Here is a 17937-nt window from a genome sequence, read left to right as displayed (position 1 = left end):
GAGCGAGAGAGAGAGAGAGAGAGAGAGAGAGAGAGAGAGAGAGAGAGAGGGAAGTGGGAGATGTGGGGTCTGTATAAAATAGTCAATATGTCTTATTTGAGAGAGTGTGTACTAAGACTTGCCTAACACTCCATCTCCCACCTCCACATAGACACAACACCCCCCATCCCCCTCACCTGGTACGTGGAGACGGGTGAGGCAGCGACGAAGGGAGTGATGGATGTCTGCGCTATCATCCTATTGGTGGAGATGTATGGAGAGGAGTAGAACCTACAGGAGAGAAGGAGAGACAGAAAGAGAGGAGGGAGGAGGAGATGAAGAGGAGGAGAGAGGAAGAAGGGAAGAAGATGAGAAGAGGGGACAGTAGAGAAGGAGAGACAGGAAGAGGGGAGGAAAAGGAGAAGAGAGGAAGAGGGGACAGTAGAGAAGGAGAGACAGGAAGAGGGGAGGAAGAGGAGAAGAGAGAAAGAGGGGACAGTAGAGAAGGAGAAACAGGAAGAGGGGAGGAAGTGGAGAAGAGAGGAAGAGGGGACAGTAGAGAAGGAGAGACAGGAAGAGGGGAGGAAGTGGAGAAGAGAGGAAGAGGGGACAGTAGAGAAGGAGAGATAGGAAGAGGGGAGGAAGAGGAGAAGAAAGGAAGAGGGGACAGTAGAGAAGGAGAGAAAGGAAGAGGGGAGGAAGAGGAGAAGAGAGGAAGAGGGGACAGTAGAGAAGGAGAGACAGGAAGAAGGGAGGAAGAGAAGGAGCGACATGAAGAGGGGAGGAAGAGGAGAAGAGAGGAAGAGGGGACAGTAGAGAAAGAGAGACAGGAAGAGAGGAGGGAGGAGGAGATGAAGAGAGGAAGAGGGGAAGAAGATGAGAAGAGGGGACAGTAGAGAAGGAGAGACAAGAAGAGGGGAGGAAGTGGAGAAAAGAGGAAGACGGGACAGTAGAGAAGGAGACACGGGAAGAAGGGTGGGAAGGAGAGAGGAGAGAGGGTTAAACTTCATAATGTCACTCTAAGAGCAGGACAACAACCACTAGCAACAGTGACAGATTGGCTCAGCCCAAGTGTGTCACACCGTGGACTGACTGATTGATGACCCTGTCCTAGAATACAGACTCAACATCTGGCTCCCTCACACACACAAGTTCAAGTGTGTGTGTGTGTGTGTGTGTGTGTGTGTGTGTGTGTGTCTGTCTGTGTTTCTGAAGTGAAAGTATGTCCTTAGTGGTTTCATTGGGTGAATGAATAAAATGATATTTTCGTGTCAAGTCGCCAATCGGCAGCCGATCCCTTGTGGGGTTAATTGACACATGAACAGACATTACAATAATTCACTGTGGTCATTAAATGAAAGGTTTTCCTCTGCATTGCGCTTCGCATAAAGAGTCAAATTCTAAGTGTGTGTATTATTTACCATTGTGTACCCAGAGAGGACACATTTCTTTCAGGTACTAGTGTGAGTGTGTGTGTGTGTGTGTATTACATCAAGCAGGTCTCTTGCTGTTCTGAATCGATCCCTCTGTCTACGGGGGGGGGGGGGGGTGTATACAGGCAGAGTTATGGATGGGGGGGTATACAGGCTGAGTTATGGACGGGGGGGGGGGGTATACAGGCAGAGTTATGGATGGGGGGGGTATACAGGCTGAGTTATGGACGGGGGGGTATACAGGCTGAGTTATAGATGGGGGGGTATACAGACTGAGTTATGGACGGGGGGGTATACAGGCTGAGTTATAGATGGATGGGGGGGGGTATACAGGCTGAGTTATGGACGGGGGGGTATACAGGCTGAGTTATAGATGGATGGGGTGGGGTATACAGGCTGAGTTATGGACGGGGGGGTATACAGGCTGAGTTATAGATGGGGGGGGTATACAGGCTGAGTTATGGACGGGGGGGTATACAGGCTGAGTTATAGATGGGGGGGTATACAGACTGAGTTATGGACGGGGGGGGGGGGTATACAGGCTGAGTTATGGACGGGGGGGGGTATACAGGCTGAGTTATGGATGGGGGGGTATACAGACTGAGTTATGGACGGGGGGGGGGGTATACAGGCAGAGTTATGGATGGGGGGGTATACAGGCTGAGTTATGGACGGGGGGGGGGTATACAGGCAGAGTTATGGATGGGGGGTATACAGGCTGAGTTATGGACGGGGGGGTATACAGGCTGAGTTATAGATGGGGGGGTATACAGACTGAGTTATAGATGGATGGGGTGGGGTATACAGGCTGAGTTATGGACGGGGGGGTATACAGGCTGAGTTATAGATGGGGGGGTATACAGACTGAGTTATGGATGGATGGGGTGGGGTATACAGGCTGAGTTATGGACGGGGGGGTATACAGGCTGAGTTATAGATGGATGGGGTGGGGTATACAGGCTGAGTTATGGACGGGGGGGTATACAGGCTGAGTTATAGATGGGGGGGGTATACAGGCTGAGTTATGGACGGGGGGGTATACAGGCTGAGTTATAGATGGAGGGGTATACAGACTGAGTTATGGACGGGGGGGGGGTATACAGGCTGAGTTATGGACGGGGGGGGTATACAGGCTGAGTTATGGATGGGGGGGTATACAGACTGAGTTATGGACGGGGGGGGGGGGTATACAGGCAGAGTTATGGATGGGGGGGTATACAGGCTGAGTTATGGACGGGGGGGGGGTATACAGGCAGAGTTATGGATGGGGGGGTATACAGGCTGAGTTATGGACGGGGGGGTATACAGGCTGAGTTATAGATGGGGGGGTATACAGACTGAGTTATGGACGGGGGGTATACAGGCTGAGTTATAGATGGGGGGGTATACAGACTGAGTTATGGATGGATGGGGTGGGGTATACAGGCTGAGTTATGGACGGGGGGGTATACAGGCTGAGTTATAGATGGGGGGGTATACAGACTGAGTTATGGACGGGGGGGTATACAGGCTGAGTTATAGATGGATGGGGGGGGATATACAGGCTGAGTTATGGACGGGGGGGTATACAGGCTGAGTTATAGATGGATGGGGTGGGGTATACAGGCTGAGTTATGGACGGGGGGTATACAGGCTGAGTTATGGACGGGGGGGTATACAGGCTGAGTTATAGATGGGGGGGGGGGTATACAGGCTGAGTTATGGACGGGGGGGTATACAGGCTGAGTTATAGATGGGGGGGTATACAGACTGAGTTATGGACGGGGGGGGGGGGGGGGGGTATACAGGCTGAGTTATGGACGGGGGGGTATACAGGCTGAGTTATGGATGGGGGGGTATACAGACTGAGTTATGGACGGGGGGGGGGGGGGGTATACAGGCTGAGTTATGGATGAGGGGGGGGGTATACAGGCTGAGTTATGGATGGGGGGGTATACAGGCTGAGTTATGGACGGGGGGGGGGGGTATACAGACTGAGTTATGGACGGGGGGGGGTATACAGGCTGAGTTATGGATGGGGGGGGTATATAGGCTGAGTTATGGATGGGGGGGTATACAGGCTGAGTTATGGACGGGGGGGGGGGTATACAGGCTGAGTTATGGATGGGGGGGGGTATACAGACTGAGTTATGGACGGGGGGGGGGTATACAGACTGAGTTATGGACGGGGGGGGGGGTATACAGGCTGAGTTATGGATGGGGGGGGGTATACAGGCTGAGTTATGGATGCGGGGGTATACAGGCTGAGTTACGGACGGGGGGGGGTATACAGGCTGAGTTATGGATGGGGGGGGTATACAGGCTGAGTTATGGATGGGGGGGTATACAGGCTGTGTTATGGACGGGGGGGGGGGTATACAGGCTTATGGATGGGGGGATATACAGACTGAGTTATGGACGGGGGGGTATACAGGCTGAGTTATGGATGGGGGGGGGTATACAGGCTGAGTTATGGATGGGGGGGGGTATACAGGCTGAGTTATGGATGGGGGGGGGTATACAGGCTGAGTTATGGACGGGGGGGGGGTATACAGGCTGAGTTATGGACGGGGGGGGCAGGGTATACAGGCTGAGTTATGGACGGGGGGGGGCTACAGGATGAACACTACCAGACAACTAGGCGTGTGTGTGTGTGTGTGTGTGTGTGTGTGTGTGTGTGTGTGTGTGTGTGTGTGTGTGTGTGTGTGTGTGTGTGTGTGTGTGTGTGTGTGTGTGTGTGTGTGTGTGTGTGTGTGTGTGTGTGTGTGTGTGTGTGCTGTCACCCTGATAAACGAGTGAGTCTGAGAGAGGCTGTGATGTAGTAAACATCTCCAATAAAATCAGTTCCGCATCGAACCCAAAACCACGAGCTTGTAGAAAACCAACTGTAATCAATTATTTCCTCCTTTTCAAGTTTCTGTTTTCTCTCGCTGTCCTCCTCCTGACCTCACCCCCATCCCCTCCCTGTCTCTGCTCCTACACTCCATCCTTCGCTGTCTTCTCCTCTAATTAGTGGAATTAGCGTTTCAGACTAATTTAATAGTCTCTCTGGAACTCTGTTTTATAACCTTGCAGAAGGTTTAGGACAATACAGAATTAAATAAACACCTGACAGCAAGAGAGAGTGAGAGAGAGAGAGAGAGAGAGAGAGAGAGAGAGATAAAGAGAGATAAAGAGAGATAGAGAGAGAGAGACAGAGAGAGATAAAGAGAGATAGAGAGAGAGAGACAGAGAGAGAGAGACAAATGGATTGGGAGAGGGAGAGAGAGACTATGTACAGACTCAGTGAGCATAGCCTTGCTATTGAGAAAGGCCGCCGTAGGCAGACATGGCTCTCAAGAGAAGACAGGCCATGTGCTCACTGCCCACAAAATGAGGTGGAAACTGAGCTGCACTTCCTAACCTCCTGCCCAATGTATGACCATATTAGAGAGACATATTTCCCTCAGATTACACAGATCCACAACGAATTCGAAAACAAATCCAAATTTGAAAAACTCCCATATCTACTGGGTGAAATTCCACAGTGTGCCATCACAGCAGCAAGATTTGTGACCTGTTGCCATGAGAAAAGGGCAACCAGTGAAGAACACACACCATTGTAAATACAACCCATATTTATGCTTATTTATTTTATCTTGTGTCCTTTAACCATTTGTACATTGTTAAAACACTGTATATATATATATAATATGACATTTGTAATGTCTTTACTGTTTTGAAACCTCTGTATGTGTAATGTTTACTGTTAATTTTTGTTGTTTTTCACTTTATATTTTCACTTTGTATGTTGTCTACCTCACTTGCTTTGGCAATGTTAACACATGTTTCCCATGCCAATAAAGCCCTTGAATTGAATTGAATTGAATTGAGACAAATGGATTGGGAGAGAGAGAGAGAGAGAGAGAGAGAGAGAGAGACAGAGAGAACCAGAGAGAGAGACAAATGGATTGGGAGAGGGAGAGAGCGAGAGAGGGAGAGACAGAGAGACAGAGAGACAGAGAGAGAGAGAGAGAGAGAGAGAGAGAGAGAGAGAGAGAGAGACAGAGACAGAGAGACAGAGAGTCAGAGTCAAATGGATTGGGAGAGAGAGAGAGAGAGATTCCCAGGAGGTATTGTGGATCACAGTCAGACAGGCAGTTCTGCTGGCAGCCAGGCAGGAAAACAGGGCTGGGTTCTGTCCCAAATGGCACCCTATTCCCTATGGGCCCTTAGTCAAATGTAGTGTACTATAAAATGATTGGGTGCCATTTGGGACACAGGACCAGGTTTATACTAACAGACTAACAGAGGGATTTGATTTCCCTTAAACCAAGCACATCTTATTCAGCATGGGAACAGAACGCTGATCAGATGAAAGTGTAACTGACACAGAGATCCACTTCCTGTTTAGACTGGGCTCATTGTGACAGAGTGAATAAGGAGGACACTGGTGTGTGAATAGTGTGCATGTTTTCAGGGGGGGGGGGGGGGGTTGTTAAGGAACCAGGAGCATTTCATAACATGAAGAAGAAACAAGTTAAAACAACAGTAAGTTCTTACCCATTATGCATTGCAGTGGGGTCATATGTCAACGTCATGCCACTCTGAAAGGAAAGAATATGAATATGGTTATGATAAGGTTATGATAAGGTTATGATAAGGTCGTGTCTTTACAATCATTAAATTGAAGACGTCGTTTTTATCAAAGATTCTCTGTAATTAGTATTATGTGATCAACTGATTAATCATGTAACTGTAATTAACTAGGAAGTTGGGGCACCAAGGAAAATATTCAGATTACAAAGTTATCATTTCCTAAAATAACCTTTCAGATATTTTCATATCTGATCAATAGTCTTCTGACTAATGATTCATTTATTTTACCTCACGTTAGTCTCATTCCAAACATCGTAAATTGTTGGTTATCTGCACGAACCCAGTCTTCACTATGAGTCATCCATACATCAATTGTCTTAAATAATTTATTTATTACTAAATAAGTAATTCACAGAAATGCATAAACAAACAGTAAATGTGGTTACATGAAGTGATAGAATGTGCCCCTAGTGGGCGGAACCGGCATGGCGGCTTGTTAGACAAAGGGGCAATGGGTGGTCGACTAAGAAGTCCCTACAGAGTTAATTATAACAATTAAAATGCTAATCACTTACACATGAACACTCACTCATTCGGGAACAATTGCAATCAATATATATATTTACGCTCAGTGTGTCGTCTTGATCGCTGGTGAAAAGTCTTTCTTTTGTAGAATTGTCCGTCTCTCTCCCTCTCTCTCTCTCGGTTGTGGTTAGAGTGGATTGTTCAGAGTGACATTCATTCATTTCGTTATAGAATGCATGTTTCGGCGGTTGTCGTTCTTCGCGTTCAATGATACCGAATTCCTAGCTGCAGACTAGTAATTAATATCAAAGACTTGTTCTTATACTGTCGGTATCGATATTCTAAGAGTTTAACCACGTGGGATGGTTAAAAGATTTAGCAATGGTCTACAACCTTTGTCCCCCTCCTAATGGAGAGAAACATGGTCTGATGATAATTTCTCAAAGTTGGGTTTTATTCGGAATGGCAGAAAAGGGCTGTCCCAGGACGCCTGACCCTAACTGGGCTCAGGGGCTGTCCCAGGACGCCTGACCCTAACTGGGTTCAGGGGCGGTCCAGGATGTCTGACCCTAACTGGGCTCAGGGGCGGTCCAGGATGTCTGACCCTAACTGGGCTCAGGGGTGGTCCAGGACGCCTGACCCTAACTGGGCTCAGGGGCGGTCCAGGATGTCTGACCCTAACTGGGCTCAGGGGCGGTCCAGGATGTCTGACCCTAACTGGGCTCAGGGGCGGTCCAGGATGTCTGACCCAAACTGGGCTCAGGGGCGATCCCAGGATGTCTGACCCTAACTGGGCTCAGGGGCTGTCCAGGATGTCTGACCCTAACTGGGCTAAGGAGCGGTCCTCTGATTTAGTTCAAATCCAATCCCCTTTTTGAGTTTTCCTTCATTAAACAGTCCAAAAACATATTACACAACAATTAGATGTAAACCTGATATCTGAGGCTATTATATAAACAGCGTTATGGTAATGTGGCCACACCGTCTCCCATGAGCTTCCCCAAGTTGTAACAAACGGACCAGTTCGTAGCTGGATTCTTCACCCATCTTTTATACTTTCTCTGGAACATGAAATTTGTTCGTACCTCAAGTTCTGTGAGGTGGAAGGAATTGCTTTGTTCTCTATGCAAATTGACTCTCTCTATACTGTGTGTCCACTGTGTGTCAGGAATTTATGACGTCTCTCTGACCACAGCAACCTAGTTGAAGGAGGTCGAGGGGGAGGGCAGGGAGGGGGGGATGGGGCTTGCTATACCCAAAGAGGACAGTTGCATCTCACCTCTCCATCTCTGGTCCATGGTTGTCCGTTTTGGGGGTACTTGTTCTGGTTCAGCCTCTTCTTCTGTCCTCCATCTGCAAACTTACAGAGTAGGGGTTCTACAGGAGCTGTGTGTGTGTGTGAGAGAGAGAGAGAGAGAGAGAGAGAGAGAGAGAGAGATGGGAGAGAGAGAGAGAGAGAGAGAGAGAGAGAGAGAGAGAGAGAGAGAGAGAGAGAGAGAGAGAGAGAGAGAAATAGTTAAAAGCCAGTTATCTAGTGTACAATATGAGAAGAATGAAAGGGTTGGTTCCCCAGCTCCCTCTAAAACATCAGTAATCGTTCAACCCTGGCCATGGGTTCTCCATCCACATGACCATCTGAAGCCAGTCTTCTCGTTCACGTCAGGTAAACGGTGAGCCATTTAATAACAACCCAAACCTGACATCGAAACAACCCAACCCTGACTTTAAATCAACCTAACCAAAGCACAGAACCTGAGAGTGTTTAACTAACAAACCTTAGCATAATTAACACAGCCTGACCCCCAGGCTCCAACAGCAAATAATTTATTCAACTCTATTAATTTGACGTTTTTCATTTTCTATATAAAGGACAAACAAACTTTCGGGATAAAGACTGAAAAGAGAAAACGTGGGTGGAAAAAAAGACTGTGTGACCTTTCTCACAATAGCTCATCTTATGACCTCTGACCTTTAGGAAGCAGAGATGACTCCTGAACCGTAATGTGTAGTGTGTTTGGAAAGTATTCAGACCCCTTCCCTGTCAACACATGTTGTTACGTCATGGCCTTATTCGGCAGGGTAGCCTAGTGGTTAGAGCATTGGACTAGTAACCGAAAGGTTGCAAGATCGAGTCCCCTAGATTCGGGGATTCTTGGGGCGGCAGGGTAGCCTAGTGGTTAGAGCGTTGGACTAGTAACCGAAAGGTTGCAAGATCGAATCCCCTAAATTCGGGGATTCTTGGGGTGGCAGGGTAGCCTAGTGGTTAGAGCGTTGGACTAGTAACCGAAAGGTTGTAAGATCGAATCCCCTAGATTCGGGGATTCTTGGGGCGGCAGGGTAGCCTAGTGGTTAGAGCATTGGACTAGTAACCGAAAGGTTGCAAGATCGAATCCCCTAAATTCGGGGATTCTTGGGGCGGCAGGGTAGCCTAGTGGTTGGACTAGTAACCGGAAGGTTGCAAGTTCAAACCCCGAGCTGACAAGGTACAAATCTGTCGTTCAGCCCCTGAACAGGCATGTACTATATATACTATATGTACTGGACATTGGACACTGCCTGTATGATGACGATGGAACCTCACATGATGAGACAGAGAGATACTGTATATGGGATCACACAAGATGCACACAAGATGCACACTAGACATGTACTAGACATGTACTACTGGTCATGTACTAGATATGTACTGCATGTACATACTATATGTACTAGATACATACTATATGTAACTATATTTACTGAACATGTACTATATGTACTAGATGTACTAGATATGTACAGATGTACTGGACACTGCCTGTATGATGACGATGGAACCTCACATGGTGAGACAGAGAGATACTGTATACGGGATTACACAACTAACAACCACAAGACACACACACTGACATCTGAGAAGACAGAGAGAGGAGAAAGAGACGATTCAGAGTTCAACCTTGAACCAGACGGTCTAAATGACTAACACAACCCGCAGGCTACATGACTTTATATATACACACACACACACACAAGAGACACACACACACACACACACAAGAGACACGCACACACACACACACACGCACACAAGAGGCACACAAGAATCACACATGCACACAAGAGGCACACACACACAGGACTTTATGTTCATCCCTCCAGCTATGTTAACTAGACAGGGCAAAGCAGTGTTGCTCTCCATCCGTAATGATGTAACTGCATGGAACCCCACATAGCTGTAGGGCAGCAGTAGTCAGAGGAAAGGGATCCATTTGGGATGAACACCAGGCTTCTATTCACCTTGACATCTCTGGGATCACCCTCAGAAGCACAGCCTCTCTTCCTTCTTGCTTATCTCTGTATACAACAATTCATGTTACCTGGTGGTGTAGGGCTGTACATTCATGTTACCTGGTGGTGTAAGGCTGTACATTCATGTTACCTGGTGGTGTAGGGCTATACATTCATGTTACCTGGTGGTGTGGCTGTACATTCATGTTACCTGGTGGTGTAGGGCTGTACATTCATGTTACCTGGTGGTGTAAGGCTGTACATTCATGTTACCTGGTGGTGTAGGGCTGTACATTCATTTTACCTGGTGGTGTAAGGCTGTACATTCATGTTACCTGGTGGTGTAGGGCTGTACATTCATGTTACCTGGTGGTGTGGCTATACATTCATGTTACCTGGTGGTGTTCGGCTATACATTCATGTTACCTGGTGGTGTTCGGCTATGTATTCATGTTACCTGGTGGTGTAAGGCTATACAGTCATGCTCCCTGGTGGTGTAGGGCTATATATTCATGTTTCCTGGTCGTGTAGGGCTGTACATACATGTTACCTGGTGGTGTAGGGCTGTACATTCATGTTACCTGGTCGTGTAGGGCTATATATTCATGTTACCTGGTCGTGTAGGGCTGTACATACATGTTACCTGGTGGTGTAGGGCTATATATTCATGTTACCTGGTCATGTAGGGCTATATATTCATGTTACCTGGTGGTGTAGGGCTATACATTCATGTTACCTGGTGGTGTAAGGCTATACCTTCATGTTACCTGGTGGTGTAAGGCTGTACATTCATGTTACCTGGTGGTGTAGGGCTATACATTCATGTTACCTGGTGGTGTAGGGCTGTACATTCATGTTACCTGGTGGTGTAGGGCTATACATTCATGTTACCTGGTGGTGTAGGGCTGTACATTCATGTTCCCTGGTGGTGTAAGGCTGTACATTCATGTTACCTGGTGGTGTAAGGCTATACAGTCATGCTCCCTGGTGGTGTAGGGCTGTACATTCATGTTACATGGTGGTGTAGGGCTATACATTAATTTTACCTGGTGGTGTGGCTAAACATCTATGTTACCTGGTGGTGTAGGGCTATACACTCATGTAACCTGGTTGTGTAGGCTATACATTCATGTTACCTGGTGGTGAAGGGCTGTACATTCATGTTACCTGGTGGTGTAGGGCTATACATTCATGTTACCTGGTGGTGTAAGGCTATACAGTCATGCTCCCTAGTGGTGTAGGGCTATATATTCATGTTACCTGGTGGTGTAAGGCTATACAGTCATGCTCCCTGGTGGTGTAGGGCTATATATTCATGTTACCTGGTGGTGTAAGGCTATACAGTCATGCTCCCTGGTGGTGTAGGGCTATATATTCATGTTACCTGGTGGTGTAGGGCTGTACATTAATTTTACCTGGTGGTGTGGCTAAACATCTATGTTACCTGGTGGTGTAGGGCAATATATTCTTGTTACCTGGTGGTGTTCGGCTATACATTCATGTTACCTGGTGGTGTAGGGCTATACATTCATGCTACCTGGTGGTGTAGGGCTATATATTCATGTTACCTGGTGGTGTAGGGCTGTATATTCATGTTACCTGGTGGTGTAGGGCTATACATTCATGCTCCCTGGTGGTGTAGGGCTGTATATTCATGTTACCTGGTGGTGTAGGGCTGTATATTCATGTTACCTGGTGGTGTAGGGCTATACATTCATGCTCCCTGGTGGTGTAGGGCTGTATATTCATGTTACCTGGTGGTGTACATTCACAAACAACAGAGAGAAAAAAATCAGGTCCCTCGTCTCACCCTTACTTTAGAATGGAACAAAACATATTACATAAGGAGAGGTGGGAGAGAGAGGAGATGGGTACTGAGGGGAGAGGAGACTACTGAAGACTCAGAGACAACAGGTGTTGGGGGGTACTGAGGGGAGAGGAGACTACTGAAGACTCAGAGACAACAGGTGTTGGGGGGGTGGGTACTGAGGGGAGAGGAGACTACTGAAGACTCAGAGACAACAGGTGTTGGGGGGGGGGTACTGAGGGGAGAGGAGACTACTGAAGACTCAGAGACAACAGGTGTTGGGGGGGGGGTGGGTACTGAGGGGAGAGGAGACTACTGAAGACTCAGAGACAACAGGTGTTGGGGGGGTGGGTACTGAGGGGAGAGGAGACTACTGAAGACTCAGAGACAATAGGTGTTGGGGGGGGGGTACTGAGGGGAGAGGAGACTACTGAAGACTCAGAGACAACAGGTGTTGGGGGGGGGGGTACTGAGGGGAGAGTAGACTACTGAAGACTCAGAGATAACAGGTGTTGGGGGGTGGGTACTGAGGGGAGAGTAGACTACTGAAGACTCAGAGAAAACAGGTGTTGGGGGGGTGGGTACTGAGGGCAGAGTAGACTACTGAAGACTCAGAGAAAACAGGTGTTGGGGGGGTGTGTACTGAGGGGAGAGTAGACTACTGAAGACTCAGAGAAAACAGGTGTTGGGGGGGGTACTGAGGGGAGAGGAGACTACTGAAGACTCAGAGACAACAGGTGTTGGGGGGGGGGTACTGAGGGGAGAGGAGACTACTTCCAGCGCCGACAGAGATGGCCGCCTCGCTTCGCGTTCCTAGGAAACTATGCAGTTTTTTGGTTTTTTTTACGTGTTATTTCTTACATTAGTACCCCAGGTCATCTTAGGTTTCATTACATACAGTCAGTCGAGAAGAACTACTGAATATAAGATCAGCGTCAACTCACCATCAGTACGACCAAGAATATGTTTTTCGCGACGCAGATCCTGTGTTCTGCCTTACAAACAGGACAACGGAGTGGATCCCATGCAGCGACCCAAAAAAACGACTCCGAAAAAGAGGGAAACGAGGCAGTCTTCTGGTCAGACTCCGGAGACGGGCACACCGTGCACCATTCCCTAGCATTCTTCTTGCCAATGTCCAGTCTCTTGACAACAAGGTTGATGAAATCCGAGCAAGGGTAGCATTCCAAAGGGACATCAGAGACTGTAACATTCTTTGCTTCACGGAAACGTGGCTTACTGGAGAGACGCTATCCGAGGCGGTGCAGCCAACAGGTTTCTCCACGCATCGCGCAGACAGAAACAAACATCTTTCTGGTAAGAAGAGGGGCGGGGGCGTATGCCTTATGACTAACGTGACATGGTGTGATGAAAGAAACATACAGGAACTCAAATCCTTCGGTTCACCTGATTTAGAATTCCTCACAATCAAATGTAGACCGCATTATCTACCAAGAGAATTCTCTTCGATTATAATCACAGCCGTATATATCCCCCCCCCAAGCAGACACATCGTTGGCTCTGAATGAACTTTATTTGACTCTTTGCAAACTGGAAACCATTTATCCGGAGGCTGCATTCATTGTAGCTGGGGATTTTAACAAGGCTAATCTGAAAACAAGACTCCCCAAATTTTATCAGCATATCGATTGCGCAACCAGGGGTGGAAAGACCTTAGATCATTGTTACTCTAACTTCCGCGACGCATATAAGGCCCTGCCCCGCCCCCCTTTCGGAAAAGCTGACCACGACTCCATTTTGTTGATCTCTGCCTACAGACAGAAATTAAAACAAGAGGCTCCCACGCTGAGGTCTGTCCAACGCTGGTCCGACCAAGCTGACTCCACACTCCAAGACTGCTTCCATCATGTGGACTGGGACATGTTTCGTATTGCGTCAGACAACAACATTGACGAATACGCTGATTCGGTGTGCGAGTTCATTAGAACGTGCGTTGAAGATGTCGTTCCCATAGCAACGATTATAAACATTCCCTAACCAGAAACCGTGGATTGATGGCAGCATTCGCGTGGAACTGAAAGCGCGAACCACTGCTTTTAATCAGAGCAAGGTGTCTGGTAACATGACCGAATACAAACAGTGCAGCTATTCCCTCCGCAAGGCTATCAAACAAGCTAAGCGTCAGTACAGAGACAAAGTAGAATCTCAATTCAACGGCTCAGACACAAGAGGCATGTGGCAGGGTCTACAGTCAATCACGGACTACAGGAAGAAATCCAGCCCAGTCACGGACCAGGATGTCCTGCTCCCAGGCAGACTAAATAACTTTTTTGCCCGCTTTGAGGACAATACAGTGCCACTGACACGGCCTGCAACGGCCTGCAACGAAAACTTGCGGTCTCTCCTTCACTGCAGCCGAGGTGAGTAAGACATTTAAACGTGTTAACCCTCGCAAGGCTGCAGACCCAGACGGCATCCCCAGCCGCGCCCTCAGAGCATGCGCAGACCAGCTGGCCGGTGTGTTTACGGACATATTCAATCAATCCCTATACCAGTCTGCTGTTCCCACATGCTTCAAGAGGGCCACCATTGTTCCTGTTCCCAAGAAAGCTAAGGTAACTGAGCTAAACGACTACCGCCCCGTAGCACTCACTTCCGTCATCATGAAGTGCTTTGAGAGACTAGTCAAGGACCATATCACCTCCACCCTACCTGACACCCTGGACCCACTCCAATTTGCTTACAGCCCAAATAGGTCCACAGACGATGCAATCTCAACCACACTGCACACTGCCCTAACCCATCTGGACAAGAGGAATACCTATGTGAGAATGCTGTTCATTGACTACAGCTCGGCATTCAACACCATAGTACCCTCCAAGCTCGTCATCAAGCTCGAGACCCTGGGTCTCGACCCCGCCCTGTGCAACTGGGTACTGGACTTCCTGACGGGCCGCCCCCAGGTGGTGAGGGTAGGCAACAACATCTCCTCCCCGCTGATCCTCAACACTGGGGCCCCACAAGGGTGCGTTCTGAGCCCTCTCCTGTACTCCCTGTTCACCCACGACTGCGTTGCCACGCACGCCTCCAACTCAATCATCAAGTTTGCGGACGACACAACAGTGGTAGGCTTGATTACCAACAACGACGAGACGGCCTACGGGAGGAGGTGAGGGCCCTCGGAGTGTGGTGTCAGGAAAATAACCTCACACTCAACATCAACAAAACTAAGGAGATGATTGTGGACTTCAGGAAACAGCAGAGGGAACACCCCCCTATCCACATCGATGGAACAGTAGTGGAGAGGGTAGCAGGTTTTAAGTTCCTCGGCATACACATCACAGACAAACTGAATTGGTCCACTCACACAGACAGCATTGTGAAGAAGGGGCAGCAGCGCCTCTTCAACCTCAGGAGGCTGAAGAAATTCGGCTTGTCACCAAAAGCACTCACAAACTTCTACAGATGCACAATCGAGAGCATCCTGGTGGGCTGTATCACCGCCTGGTACGGCAACTGCTCCGCCCTCAACCGTAAGACTCTCCAGAGGGTAGTGAGGTCTGCACAACGCATCACCGGGGGCAAACTACCTGCCCTCTAGGACACCTACACCACCCGATGTCACAGGAAGGCCATAAAGATCATCAAGGACATCAACCACCCGAGCCACTGCCTGTTCACCCCACTATCATCCAGAAGGCGAGGTCAGTACAGGTGCATCAAAGCTGGGACCGAGAGACTGAAAAACAGCTTCTATCTCAAGGCCATCAGACTGTTAAACAGCCACCACTAACATTGAGTGGCTGCTGCCAACACACTGACAATTACTCAACTCCAGCCACTTTAATAATGGGAATTGATGGGAAATGATGTAAATATATCACTAGCCACTTTAAACAATGCTACCTTATATAATGTTACTTACCTTCATTATTCATCTCATATGCATACGTATATACTGTACTCTATATGATCGACTGTATCCTTATGTAATACATGTATCACTAGCCACTTTAACTATGCCACTTTGTTTACATACTCATCTCATATGTATATACTGTACTCGATACCATCTACTGTATCTGCCTATGCTGCTCTGTACCATCACTCATTCATATATCCTTATGTACACTGTGTACAAGACAGTACTTTTGGAATTGTTAGTTAGATTACTTGTTGGTTATTACTGCATTGTCGGAACTAGAAGCACAAGCATTTCGCTACACTCGCATTGACATCTGCTAACCATGTGTATGTGACAAATAAAATTTGATTTGATTTGATTTACTGAAGACTAAGGAGAGGTGGGAGAGAGAGGAGATGGGTACTGAGGGGAGAGGAGACTACTGAAGACTCAGAGAAAACAGGTGTTGGGGGGGTAGGTACTGAGGGGAGAGGAGACTACTGAAGACTCAGAGACAACAGGTGTTGGGGGGGGGGGGTACTGAGGGGAGAGGAGACTACTAAAGACTCAGAAACAACAGGTGTTGGGGGGGTGGGGGGGGTACTGAGGGGAGAGGAGACTACTGAAGACTCAGAGACAACAGGTGTTGGGGGGGGGGTACTGAGGGGAGAGGAGACTACTGAAGACTCAGAGACAACAGGTGTTGGGGTGGGGGTACTGAGGGGAGAGTAGACTACTGAAGACTCAGAGAAAACAGGTGTTGGGGGGGGGTACTGAGGGGAGAGGAGACTACTGAAGACTCAGAGACAACAGGTCTCTGGGTGGGGGTACTGAGGGGAGAGGAGACTACTGAAGACTCAGAGACAACAGGTGTTGGGGGGGGGTACTGAGGGGAGAGGAGACTACTGAAGACTCAGAGACAACAGGTGTTGGGGGGGTGGGTACTGAGGGGAGAGGAGACTACTGAAGACTCAGAGACAACAGGTGTTGGGGGGGGGGTACTGAGGGGAGAGGAGACTACTGAAGACTCAGAGACAACAGGTGTTGGGGTGGGGGGGTACTGAGGGGAGAGGAGACTACTGAAGACTCAGAGACAACAGGTGTTGGGGGGGGTACTGAGGGGAGAGTAGACTACTGAAGACTCAGAGACAACAGGTGTTGGGGGGGGGTACTGAGGGGAGAGGAGACTACTGAAGACTCAGAGACAACAGGTGTTGGGGGGGGGTACTGAGGGGAGAGGAGACTACTGAAGACTCAGAGACAACAGGTGTTGGGGGGGTACTGAGGGGAGAGTAGACTACTGAAGACTCAGAGACAACAGGTGTTGGGGGGGGGGGGTACTGAGGGGAGAGGAGACTACTGAAGACTCAGAGACAACAGGTGTTGGGGGGGGGGGTACTGAGGGGAGAGGAGACTACTGAAGACTCAGAGACAACAGGTGTTGGGGTGGGGGGGGGGGTACTGAGGGGAGAGGAGACTACTGAAGACTCAGAGACAACAGGTGTTGGGGGGGGGTACTGAGGGGAGAGGAGACTACTGAATACTCAGAGACAACAGGTGTTGGGGGGGGGGTGGTACTGAGGGGAGAGGAGACTACCGAAGACTCAGAGACAACAGGTGTTGGGGGGGGGGGGGATACTAAGGGGAGAGGAGACTACTGAAGACTCAGAGACAACAGGTGTTGGGGGGGGGGGGTACTGAGGGGAGAGGAGACTACTGAAGACTCAGAGACAACAGGTGTTGGGGGGGGGTACTAAGGGGAGAGGAGACTACTGAAGACTCAGAGACAACAGGTGTTGGGGGGGGGGGGTACTGAGGGGAGAGGAGACTACTGAAGACTCAGAGACAACAGGTGTTGGGGTGGGGGGGTACTGAGGGGAGAGGAGACTACTGAAGACTCAGAGACAACAGGTGTTGGGGGGGGTACTGAGGGGAGAGTAGACTACTGAAGACTCAGAGACAACAGGTGTTGGGGGGGGGGTACTGAGGGGAGAGGAGACTACTGAAGACTCAGAGACAACAGGTGTTGGGGGGGGGTACTGAGGGGAGAGGAGACTACTGAAGACTCAGAGACAACAGGTGTTGGGGGGGGGGGGGTACTGAGGGGAGAGGAGACTACTAAAGACTCAGAAACAACAGGTGTTGGGGGGGTGGGGGGGGGTACTGAGGGGAGAGGAGACTACTGAAGACTCAGAGACAACAGGTGTTGGGGGGGGGGGTACTGAGGGGAGAGGAGACTACTGAAGACTCAGAGACAACAGGTGTTGGGGTGGGGGTACTGAGGGGAGAGTAGACTACTGAAGACTCAGAGAAAACAGGTGTTGGGGGGGGTACTGAGGGGAGAGGAGACTACTGAAGACTCAGAGACAACAGGTCTCTGGGTGGGGGTACTGAGGGGAGAGGAGACTACTGAAGACTCAGAGACAACAGGTGTTGGGGGGGGGTACTGAGGGGAGAGGAGACTACTGAAGACTCAGAGACAACAGGTGTTGGGGGGGTGGGTA

The 17937-nt window shown here is 49.1% G+C and overlaps 1 protein-coding gene across 3 annotated transcripts in view; it reads right to left on the bottom strand.

Moving 5' to 3' along the window:
• LOC110505038 (RNA-binding motif, single-stranded-interacting protein 3) overlaps positions 1-17937 on the bottom strand; it is a 249591-nt gene that overhangs the window by 30792 nt on the left and 200862 nt on the right. For all 3 annotated transcript variants that reach the window (XM_090215995.1, XM_090216001.1, XM_090215984.1), the window contains exons 7-9: positions 7774-7880; positions 5934-5977; positions 177-270 (exon numbers count right to left, since the gene is read on the bottom strand). In XM_090215995.1, the coding sequence (XP_090072121.1) occupies positions 177-270; positions 5934-5977; positions 7774-7880 (245 nt within the window). The remainder of the gene's footprint in view (positions 1-176; positions 271-5933; positions 5978-7773; positions 7881-17937) is intronic.

Source organism: Oncorhynchus mykiss, chromosome 2 (assembly GCF_057628025.1).
Source record: "Oncorhynchus mykiss isolate SJ-2025 chromosome 2, ASM5762802v1, whole genome shotgun sequence".
NCBI lineage: Eukaryota > Metazoa > Chordata > Actinopteri > Salmoniformes > Salmonidae > Oncorhynchus > Oncorhynchus mykiss.
This window is presented reverse-complemented; position numbering and strand designations above follow the sequence as displayed.